We start from the raw sequence: 12,309 nt of genomic DNA on the forward strand, positions 1-12,309 counted from the left end.
GCATTAAAAAACCTACTTGTCCTTATACTATGCTACTTTAAGAATTACAGGAAGAAAGACAGAAAATAATTGAATGGTGTTTTAAGACATAAGCCCTTTGATATCAATGCTTTGATCTTGCCAATCCTTTTGAGTTCATCCGAATAGAATTGTTATGTGAAAAATTCTTCACTCTTCTTTGTTTCTTCAGAGGAAGGTATGATAAAAGGTTTAATTTCAAAGCGCTTGGCCTTTACATCAAATTGGAATTTTCCACAATGTTTTACTCATCATTACTGCTAATTAAAGTGGTTGTCTCTCAGATAGTTGCATTCAGTTCAAAAAGCTACAAAAGGACTGAATTAAAATCAGATACATTGAAGGACAGGACCCTCTACAAAGAAAGTCCAACAATATTCCGAAGGTTCATTATCTGCACAGGCGGACATTTAAAAGTGCAATTATGTTATATATCTCAACACTGACATAAACAAGGAGGCAACGACATCTAATATGATTGCCTTTTTTTTCTTTCCCCCTCCTCTCCTGAAGCACTGATTCATACTTGGGCATAATTCCATAGTTGATAATAACCCTCTGGTACCTCACCCAATTGGCCATTCTTTACCTTTGAGAGTATTTAGTGAATGCCTGCAGGCTGCTCAGCAGTGGGAGCATCATATCTCAGCCCTATTGTGTTTCTCTCACACACACACACCAGCAAAAGTTACTGTCTAGTGATCATAATTAAATCCTCAGCTGATTTATCCTTTCTAGCCCAGAGATACTAGTATTTCCTGCAGTGACCGTAACACTCTCAACTGAGATCAGCTAATTCAGCACAGACTTGGTATCATATCAAATGGTGCCTTTACTCACCCAGCCATCAGGAGCCCCAGGTATTTATTTTTAAACAAGCATAAAATGTCTCTAAATGGGCACACTCTTCCCATTCATCCTGATTAAAGGAACATTTGTTTTTTAACATTTTTAATGTGATGCCGAACTATTCTTTTGAACGAAGACAAGTTTTGGTGGAATAGTTTCCTTGATGTGTTTGCTATCAGGCAAGCTGCCTTTGGAATGAAAGAATGAATGAATGATGGATTTGAATAGTGCTCCCAGCACTTTGCTTCCCCAGAGTTAGGACAGTGAGACTCAACCTGAATCAACATGCATTGAACACTAACATCATCCAGCAGCAGTTCAGACTCTTCGACTGTTTTTCCAGGGAACCTGATTGTCAGCTCGTTGAGGGAAATCAGACTCTGTTTTGTCAGCTCTTCTTCCTGCTCATTTGTTCTGAAATTCAAAAAGGAAACTCCCTAAAGGAAAAATATGGAAGAATAAAAATACATTAATTTGAGTTTATGGATCATAACCTAAACAGCCAACAAAAACATTCAGATCAGAGACATGCTGAGCACTGGTGATTGGGGATTTCATGATATTTAACTTTTAAAAACTTTAAGAACATTAATAAGTGTTTTATGAGGTGTGAATGACAAACATTTTCCAGCCCTATTAATAAAGCCCTTTTTAGTCGCAGCAGCGCATGGCCAGAGCTGAGTGAATAAACTGTGTGTTATTTTGTACAATACAAATACTATTGTATTCCATTGAAAACGTGTTCTATGGACTTCAGTCTCCGTAGTTATTTAAAACTAGTTTGAGTGGTTTAACTGCATTTGCCCACCACAACTCACAATTAGAAGGAAAGCAAATTTAGACGAGTCCACAATGGCGCTATTGTTTATATTTATACTTATATTTATGAACAACTTTTAAAAACAAGATAAGAATGGATCCAGTCAGCATTCTTCCTCAGGAGGAGGATCAGGCTGGGTACGAACGCTTAGAAATTTATCCAAATGAACAATTAAAAGGTACACATTCAGGGGTGTAACTAGATATCTGGTCAATGGTAAAGGACTACATGTAGAATCTAGTCTCGTATATTAGTAATTTTCAAAGAACAGCCACATACAATTTAACCGTATTGTGACCCAATATGCTCATTCCTGAACTATAGGAAAATACAGGTGTTGAGGTTAAAGTGGAATATACTTTGCTGATATGCGTACAGAGTTTATGTAAAGAAAAAGCACCATGTTATTTCTTTATATAAGATGTAATAAAGGTGAGAACATGCCATTAGCTTTTTGTTGACTGGTACAGTATCACATACAGATTAGTCAATGAGTAGTAGTGGCTTTCGTGATGTGCCTATTTGTGAGAGGAAATCAATATCTGAAGACGGGGATGCATTTAGTAACTTTAGTTAAATTCATTTCAAGGTCTTTGAATTAGGATACTAAGTCAGCTTTTACGAGCATGCTTATTCAAGCATACATAATTTACAGATTGCCAAGAGCAAAGAAGAAAATGTTTGGTAGATTTAGCAAACAGGAAATGTATAATCCCTTGCATTTGATATTGCACTTTACCACATTGTCAAAATGTCTCAAAGCACTTCAAAGATTTACTGTAGTGTTCTGTCGATTTAGTCTAGCGACTACATATCTTGCAGGCAATTTTTCACACAGCAATGTCTCACAAATAGACCCCTTTTCTTTGTAGGGGGGATAATTCCAACATGTAAAATTTTAGAAAGCAAAACACTCGTTCTGCAACATATCAGCCTTGAAACAATGAGTAGGTTTTTGCTCATGTTTTACACATTCTAAAATGGTACACATACAAGCTGTATCAACCACTTGTTTCTTTTATTAAAAAAACTGTACTGAGATAGACAAGAGACATCTAAATTAAGCACATGACAGGACATAGTCTTTGATTCTAGTTAGCTGTATTCATGGGCTATTTAGCATTTTACGAAGGCTACTACTTACCGCTACAGAATGGACAGTGCCCAGGCTGCTACTCTGAAGCACTCGCTGTGCGGTTGTGTTACGATTGAGAGACTGAGACCTCACGCCGGAAGGGGTTCTGGACGTGAGGGCTGTGAATTTGGCAGAAAATGCCCGAGGCTCTGGTAAGGCGGATTGTCCTCCCAAGGTAGCGAATGAACGAGGGCAGGAGATGGAGCGTCTGATAGGCATAGTTGCAGATGGTGATACTGTAGGGAGTGTTTTGGGGATCCTTGGTGGAGGTTTCCACTGCATCCTGCCTGAAAATAAAAATCGGAAAAAATATCATTTGGAAAATAGGAAACATTTGAATTTTTTCTTAATTTGTATTTTTTTTGTGTATTATCTTTACTCTATTTCTTATTAGTAAAAAATTTCCTATAGGCGAGAGATTAGACATAGGAAATCATAGACTTTTCCCAACATCCTTTATCACTCTGCAAATCATAGAAATTAATTTCAGCATTTGAAAACGAAGAGTTGCAGTTGTCATGAGATGTCTTCAAAAGCATTCATAAAAGTCATGCCACTTTGACTTGGCCACTTTAAGGTTTGTGCTCTGAATGCTTAAGTCCTTCAAACGTAATGTTTTGTGGAATAGTCAATAGGCTCCAACTCATGGGCCAGAGATGGCCTGTTTCTGTGCTACAATTCCATGACTCACTTCTGACCCAATCTGTCAACTGGTAACACTGAGTAAAATTATCACAGTACATCAAACCAGCCTTCTTTTTACCCTCACGGTGCCTTTTCTCCTGATTTTTCTCCAATTCATGGTCTCCTCAAGCCATGTATTTCCAAGAGAGCAAGATCTTCTGGGATAGGACCACACTCTCTGATAATTGACCATCAGAAGATCAGTTGGGGACTTCCAAGTCCAATTTCCCTCCAGCACAGGAGGGTACATGGTCTCTGCTAAGGGTGTCTCATGGCAGCATGTCCGAGATAGAGTTTTCAATAGAGCAGGACCCTTTATTCCTCGAGTCAATGGTTTTACTGTTGGTGCTTCAATAGACACCAGCAAACCACAACCATAGCAATGTTCATGTTACAAGGAGACATTTCAAAGTGAGTGACAATGCTGAGCTCTCGAAATATACACAAGCTGTCTTACTTCAGCCTTAAATCAGGGGAAAGCGGGTAGTTTTGCACGCTAGTCCAATTGTTCTCTCAATGCAGCATCACAGGCAGCACAGAGGCTAGTAATGGAAGCATCTCACTGAGGGCCTCCAGTGTAAATGGGCTGAAACCACCTAACTAACATATGTGGAAAGAATCATCATAAGGCAACGGTCACACAGGAGTCCAGACATAGCACAACAAGGAGATCAAATGCACTTGGTTAAGGTTAATATAGGAATTGTTGGAAGTTAGTCATTCTTAAACATTATAAATGGATAACCATGTGCTCCCAAAAATTGAATGAAACGTTAAGTGAAGAGTTGTTAAAACTGCTTGTTAAATCAAGAAACTGGGACTTCACATGAGCTGGTCAACAAAGGAAATACCATCTGCTTGATTCAGAATAGTGATTTAACAGCTAACATTATCACAGTGGCCAGGACTTAAACAGGGTGCACCAATGTAACAAAAGAAGACATATACACACAGGCACACAAAGAGCATTACAAATACATTGCCATCCTTTGCTACATTCTGTGCATTGCCATAGAATAGCACAGTCCAACTTTGTGCAAAAATCAATGTACCTTTTTGCATTCGAAAAGAGCTTTAATCTATCAACGTGCAAACAATTTCTGACAGTTATTGAAACATTTTACATGTAAATACACAGTATTTAAAAATATGTCACAATGAATTCACTTCAAAGGCCTCTGGGGCGGAACATTTATTTACTAGAGAAAATGTGTTGGATGGATGGGCGGTCGGTGGGTGGCTCGGAGGTCCTGGCATTTTCTTTAAGTCCACGGTTACTGATGCCGTTAAAAAAACATTCCATACAGATCAGCGACTCATTGCAATGCTGCTCATGCCTCAACCATGTCATGGTGGAGAACCCCCTCCAAATATTAAAAGGATAGGTCTGTCTATCTAGTAAAGTATGCTACAATAATCTTATCTTGTTACATTCTGCACAGTGTAGTTGAGGGGAGATGCATGCAGTTGGAGGAGCATGCTAACTTCCAAACCAGCTAGGTTGTAGTTGGTGAGATGAGAAGCATGCAGAAGACTGACACCAGCAGAACCTCCCACAAGGAGAACAAGGCGTATTTCTTTTCCAATTTGATGTCGATTGCCCTGCAAAGGGGAGGTGCGGGAGGGAAACAGGGAAGAAAAAAATATTATTCATAAAATTTGACTGCCTATTTTCCTCCAATTCTTTCACACTATTGAAATGAATTAATATCATGCTTTAATTTTAAAACATTTAAAAAACACATGAATAGCAGTAGAGTGCAAATGAATGAAATATTTTATTTCTTGAAATCAGAAGCAAAAGTTGTGAATGTATTCTTTGCTGTACTTATGTGCCCTTTTACCTCTGGCAGTGCCACTGCTTATTCTCAAGTATGTGGATGTATTGGTGACATTATCAGCAATGGAGATACTAACCTACTGGGGAGTTACTTTACATGCTGACCTGGTCCTTAAGAGTTAATGTAAGATAATCTCTGCTGACTCATAAAATTTTAAAACATTTTATAGATTTAGAGGATAAAACTAGGTGGAACGTCAGGTTTTAGATGCAGATGTGCACAGCCCAGGTAAACCTGAGAGCTGGCATGTTCGATCATGTAGCTGGAATTGCAACTTCAACAACAACAACAAATTACATTTGTATAGCGCCTCTCACGTCGGGAGAACATACCAAGCCGCTGGACAGTCGGGATTTGGATGCAAGCAGGGGGTTGGGATCAGGGTGTGTGGAAGGCAGGGAGGGTAGGGATAGGAGGGTGGGTTGAAGGCACGGTTGAAGAGGAGGGTTTTGAGATGTGCCTTGAAGAAGGCAAGCGTGGGAGCAAGGCGAAGAGACTGTGGGATGGAGTTCCAAAGAATGGCGACAGAGAAGCTGAAGGCCCGACTGTTGATAGTGGGGTAGGCCGGGTGGGAGACTTGGAGCAGGCCGGAGCATTACAATGATAAGCCCATGGATTGAATGGTGGGTATTGTTTGACCATTTCTCAGCTTGTTGTACAGTTAATTCTAATACTGCTTCCATCCTTGGTCAACGCACCAGTAACTTAGTTAGTGCACTCCTGCACTGTAGCTTTATTTCTCTGTAAAGGGGAATGGATGTCCCTAGCTTGTGGCCAATGGCACCCTGATCCATCATTCTACTTCTGAACGGAGGTCTGATGAGCTGCTTAGCCTAAAAAGGCCATCCATAATGACCTAATTTGCATGGCCCTCGGACCAGCCTGGTATCATGAAATCTTAAGACAAGATGTAATGTCCTCTTCCATCTCTCCCTCATCATTCTCCACTGCTTCTTTATCACTCTGTGGTCCATCATTTGCTTTTCCCATCCTCACAGCTACCCACAGTGCTTGTATCTGTGCTGAAACATAATACTGCTTATTGTGACACTGGTTGTAGAGGTGCCTGGAACTGCCTCTCTGGTGTCTTTCCCTGCACTGTGACTCCCCCTGTGGCTCCAGGCCAGGCTCTGCTGCTTCTGCTAATGAAACACATAAATCTTTCATATAGCTCCTGACGTTTTGCAATGTTGTGTGTCGGTCATTGCTGACAGTGCACGAGTTAACAATCCTGCACTATATTTGGCATATGATTGCTCCACTGCACTCTCATTGGCAATTTAATATGTAAACGTATCCTTACTTACCCCTGGCTCCAATACTGTGAGGAACACAGCCACTGAGGCCCATTACAGACTATAAATGTTTGGATCATCCATTTTTCACGTGGTGCCAAAATCTTTTACGGAGGAAATTCCATTGCCCATTCTCTTCTCTTGTACATTATTGTATTTTAGCTTTTCCCTGTAAGTTCCAAAATAGAATAGCTTAAAAATCACAAGTATTCTAACAATTAAAAAAAATGCCTTGCAAATGCATGGAAAGATTCTCAATTTCAGCATAATATTAGGTGTATCTACAGACACCTGGAACATTATTCAGCAGAATAAATGCAAAGCGTACATTAACTTACCCCTGCACTTTTCCTCAGGTCACGTCATTTCTTGCAGACTTTCCAGGTCCACTTTGTTATCTCCGATATATTTTCTCAAACCTTCACCTCTTGGTAGGCTGGAAGTACAGTTGGCATTCCTCTTACACAAACAGATGGTTTCTGCATCTCAGGATCCCTTCCAGTGAGACTGCAGGGGCTGTTTCTCTCAACTTACACTCGCCACAGTTACCATTAAAGACCAATTTACGATACTGCTTCACATCATGATTTAATATATTCTTTCATTGCTCCATGGCTTTCTTTAAAGGTTACGCATACATTATCCTTTAGTCACTCAAAGCTGTTTCACAGGTTACTGGGTATGTTCCCTCCATGAGTCGTTGCTTTCCATTTCAGATGTAACTGTGCCTGTTAAAGCTTTGCAGCTCCTGGACATGGTCTATCAATATGCAACACACCAACACCCTTGTCAGTCTCAGACCAAGATTCCTCATCTGCCTCGTCTCTTATTTCCACCTATTGAAGTAATTTTGTCCTCTGTACAAGGGGGTTGACTCCCTTTTTTCCTTCTATAGGGAAATGGTTGCAAGATCCATTGCAAGAGCCATTATTCATGTTTCGACAATGAGTGTCAGCAGGTTACCAGATCACAGGAGGAGAGGCAAGCTCAATCCCGTTCTTATTCATCATACACACACGTGTTTCAATCAGAACCTTGATCCTTGGTTGATATTCTGCTCCCTAACCCAGGCCACTTGTAGTGCGCCAACCAGCCCGCACAGAGATTACGATAATAATATATAATAGAATAATAATAATAATTCTTGCATTTGATATAAGCGTTTTTTCACGTCTTCTAGACGTCTCAAAGCGCTTCACAGAATATGCTGTAAAGTGAATTGACTGTATATTTGTGGGCGAAACAATTACTAATATTATTAACTGGGGATCGAACCTGGGACCTTCCCAGTCTGTATAGCTCAGCTACTTACTAGATATACTCACTGAGCCATTGGGGGAGCTCCTGTCCACCCTGTCATATGGAAAGGTGCATGCTATGGGGAGACACAAGAAAAAGGAAGGAAAAAATATCTTAAAAATAGTGAGTCTCACAATCCTCAAAATAAAAGCGAACCACTTTAAAGCAAAATGAATGATTATCCGAAGGTCTGTAAAGTTACAGACCTCGAAATATCAACATCTTATTTACTGCTTGTTGGTGGACTATGGACCTTTTGAGGTGTGAGTTTATTATAAGAAAGTTGCATAATAAGATGACGCAGCCAAGTTCCGCAAATGTACCTGCCTTCCAAAAATCACCCCTGCAATCGGTTAAAACTCCTATTTATAAACCATTTGCACAATTTCAAGGTTTTCGCTTCTAAAACAATTGTCAGCTAAGTTCAACCTTTTCAAGCAAGTAAATTTGATTTTTCGAATGAAACAAGAGGCTTCATCAAGTGGTCTCAAGCTCCAGCCTTGACTCCCAGGGCTTCAATTGCTCCTCATGACCTTCTGTCCTCCCAATTTAAATTGGATCAAGGCTCCCTTCTTCATCACTATCAATTGTAGAAGCTTTAAAACCTCGGTTTTATTCCCTTAGTGAGGACTCCAACATTCCTGTGAGGGACAAAGTGTACAGATTGAGTCTGCGTGCAGACAATATTCTGCTTCTTACACAGGAAGAAACTTTCTTTAAAATATTGAGGTAAGCTTATGGTGACGGGTGAATTCTAGAATTATAGAGATTTATTGCACAGAATGAGGCCATTTGGCTCATCAAGTCTGCGCCAGCTCTCAGAGCAAGGTGTTGATTCAGAGTAAGGTGCTCACTGTTATTCTGCTTGATGTCAAAAAGCTTTAGGTGAGTAGACCTGTGCACATGGTCAAGTTCAGTTTTGGTCCTAACTGGAAAAAGATGGTCTATGTACTCCAAAGCCTCTTATTACAAAAGTAGGTATCTGCCAAGGCAAATGTAGTGGTCTTCCCAATTGTCCAATCAGGTTATTCCATCAGAGCTCCTGAAATGTCTTTAGCCAGGCTGAGCTTCAGTAAGCTATAGGCCCACTGATAGTCCACTGGACTCCTAGGTTCACGAATATACAATTTAGCCTTTTATCTCAGGGATGTCGTATTACAGGGAATATCTATTAAGGTTAGTTAGCTGTGGCTGAGATTGGATGAGGAGGATGAAGAGGAGACTTTTGAATTTTCACTAAATACATTATTTTTGTTTAAAATCAATCTCTTGCATAGAGGACCTTGTAATCGCTCCATTTTCCAAATGTTTATCCTAGATTCAAGCGTTTTATCGTTCTGAACTGGTTTGCTCACAGGAAGTTCTTCTGGGATAACCCAAACTGAAAATAAACAATGACATACCCAAATTGGTACTCTTTAAATCTACAAATATAAGCAAACTTGGGGATCTAAATGTGGACAGAAATATACATACATTTGAGATTCTGAGGGGCATTTATGTCCTCCTCCAATGGAGCTCATAAATTATCTACATGTTAGGCAGATGATCAATGAGTATTCAAGTGGCAGACAGAAGAATTTCTAGTCACTAAATAGGTATTGCAAAAGATACCAAAAGTCTTGGAGTTGATACTGTCCCTTGTGGATACTGTAATGTTAACTAGAGATTCAGGCACCTCTAATGACACAGAAATAGTGCATTATGATAGCTTTTTCATTTCTGGAGTCTGATTCAAATCCACCTGGAGAGGTGGAATTAAAATCTTTTTTTCTAAAGACTCAAAATGAAGTAAGGTTGTGCTTGCTGACCTAATTGCCAGTGAATGCAAGAAAATAAGACAAAATTAGAAATTTGTGTCAACTGTAACATCTAGAAGGAAGTTCATATTGCTGACTTAGGTGCCAGTTTATCTGGGAGTAACCGATACAGGAAAAGCGCTTGTGTTGAGTTTGTCAAATTGTGTTATGATGGGTGAGCAAAAACTCCCACTTCCGGGTTATCAGGTTGCCACAAAAGTCACCTTCGAATTTCTAACACTAGAGATGCTCTCGAGAGCAAAGCTCCCTGCGGGCTGTCGGCCTGTGCAGGAAGCTGGTCAGACCACACCAGAAGCCAGACTTGCACTGCGCCAGTAGATAGAATACCCAGGTTACAAGAGGACCCACTTAGTGAGACTAATTAGAATGCAGTTGCCATGCAGTGCTGAAGCAGATTCCACAGCGGGCTGGTATAATTACCAGTCTTAGAAAGCAGATCAAAATTGAAGTAGAAGGCAGAACGCTAAATTAGTAGAATGGAATGGAATATATATATATATATATGACTTACTCTCTACAATCAGACTTACTAGATCGTTCTGGTGATTTAAACTTTTCCTCTGCACCATAAGTCACTTTTTTCTCTCTTTTCTCCTCTTCATCAGATTCTGAATAAGAGCTGCTGTTACAGCTACTGCTTCTGCTGCTGCTTTCGTCACCCTTCTGCTTCCGTGTAGAGGGCTGGGTACTCTCTGGCATAGAGAACAACGGCTGCAAAATGCAGAAAGAAAAAAAAACTCTTATCATTTCTAACTAGTGCGGTTTGCAAAAATAATAAGAATAGGATGCCTTTCATATCAGGAGGACATCTCAAAGCCCTCCACAGGATTTTTACTGTAGTATGACCGTATTTTTTGGGGAGAATGTGGCAATGAATAACCAATTTTATTTAGGGGATTGTAGGCCAAGACAACAGGAGAACCTCCTTCTCTTTTCCAATAGTGCTATGGGATCTTCAATATCCAACTGAACGTCTCATCCGAAGGATAGCATCTTTATAATGCAACATATCCTGAAGTGTCAGCCTAAAGTATATGCATTTCAAATCCCAACGTAGGGCTTGAACCTACAACCTTCTGACTTAGAGAAGAGAGTGCTACCAACTGAGCCAGGCTGCCATTTAATAATCTTTACTGACGTTTTCCCCCATTAATACATTAAAAAGATACTGAAAGTAATAGCCCAAAGGTGTTGTTCCAGGATGAATTAATTTACCTTCGGCCCTCTCTGTCGAGGAGATTTTCCCAGAAGCTTTTCATCGTCCATCTCACACTGCTCCAGCAGATCTAGAATATCTTCTTCCTTTAAAAAAATATAGTATGTATCGACAAGCCAAGACCTCAGAACCTCTCTCTTTCAGGAAGCAGTAACACTTCACATTTTTGCAAACAAAGGTGGGTTGTTGATATAAACAAATTCAAGATAAGTGAGTAGGTCTGTAATTGAATGCTTCTGGTGAAATATAGGGAAACACAAGACCTCCAGGAGAAGAGTGAGCTTACTGAATCAACAAAATAATTAACCAACTGCAACAATCACATTGTAAGAAATTTGTCTTATTTGACATCTTAAGTAGGTTGGATTTTAGAAACAAATCCATCCCTGTCACCTTTGTCTCAAAACTTCTTTCAGACCATTTGAATAAGTGAGCGAACTTTGTCCAAGAACATTCTATGAGACTTATGAGCAGGATATTTCAGCAGGGCATGGATTTTGAGGTATGTGAGCGCTGACAGACATCAACCACTTCTAGTATAAACTCCTTACTTTGTTTGATGTCAGAGTGACAAGGATTCCATGAAAAAGCATTCTGAAACCCTTTGATTGTTTAAGAAGAAGAAAAGGAAAACCTATTAACCTACATGTCATGTTTTGCATTGCTGTCATGTGCAAATAACACGACAATACATTTTGGCGCGATTTATATCTTTGCGTTCTTGTATTCACAAACAAAGCAAAGCAACATTTCCCAAACATGAAAAGTGTAGCCTTTTAAATACACTCAATTTCTAGGTGGTGTATGAAATCCTGCAATTTAACACACTCCTCCAGCTGAAAGACATGTCAAGTTCAGATTGATGAAACATATACCTCACATGGCACGCTTCATGTTTTCCATATGTTTCTTTCACTTCATTTTTGAATGAATGTCTAATAAAATTCAACATTCTAAATTATACCAAAGCTATTCAAAGCAGCCTTTTTATCTGAAAAAGCAGCAGGCAATGTCTTGATTGATTGATTACCCTTCTATGCAGAAAGTCCCCAGTTCAGTGTCCCAGAGCTGCCAATCATTCAGACTCGCTTGCCTGGGCTTAGTAATGTTTGCTAGTTCTCAGCGGTTGCACTATTGCAGAAGTGAAATTCAATCTGAGGGAAAGAGGACTTGACAAAGGAACCGGTCATTGCAAGGCTCTAACAACACAGGCCCAGTTCTCCTTCTAGCTGAAAAAAGTAGCCACTAAACCAGCACAACCAGAAAAGAAAGAATATTTAAGAGTCAGCTGCCTCAAACACTAAGTCAATCCTGCTCCCAAGAATACAGGGA

General features: G+C 39.8%; 1 protein-coding gene across 7 annotated transcripts in view; it reads right to left on the reverse strand.

Moving 5' to 3' along the window:
* ttll7 (tubulin tyrosine ligase-like family, member 7) overlaps positions 1 to 12,309 on the reverse strand; it is an 80,564-nt gene that overhangs the window by 24,627 nt on the left and 43,628 nt on the right. For 5 of the 7 annotated variants that reach the window (XM_042335393.1, XM_007887225.2, XM_042335392.1 and 2 more), the window contains exons 14-18: positions 10,977 to 11,063; positions 10,292 to 10,472; positions 7,955 to 8,017; positions 2,832 to 3,109; positions 1,170 to 1,304 (exon numbers count right to left, since the gene is read on the reverse strand). In XM_042335393.1, the coding sequence (XP_042191327.1) occupies positions 1,170 to 1,304; positions 2,832 to 3,109; positions 7,955 to 8,017; positions 10,292 to 10,472; positions 10,977 to 11,063 (744 nt within the window). The remainder of the gene's footprint in view (positions 1 to 1,169; positions 1,305 to 2,831; positions 3,110 to 7,954; positions 8,018 to 10,291; positions 10,473 to 10,976; positions 11,064 to 12,309) is intronic. The other 2 variants (XM_042335395.1, XM_007887230.2) reach the window with 1 other exon arrangement.

Source organism: Callorhinchus milii, unplaced genomic scaffold (genome assembly GCF_018977255.1).
Source record: "Callorhinchus milii isolate IMCB2004 unplaced genomic scaffold, IMCB_Cmil_1.0 Scaffold5, whole genome shotgun sequence".
Classification (NCBI taxonomy): Eukaryota; Metazoa; Chordata; class Chondrichthyes; order Chimaeriformes; family Callorhinchidae; genus Callorhinchus; species Callorhinchus milii.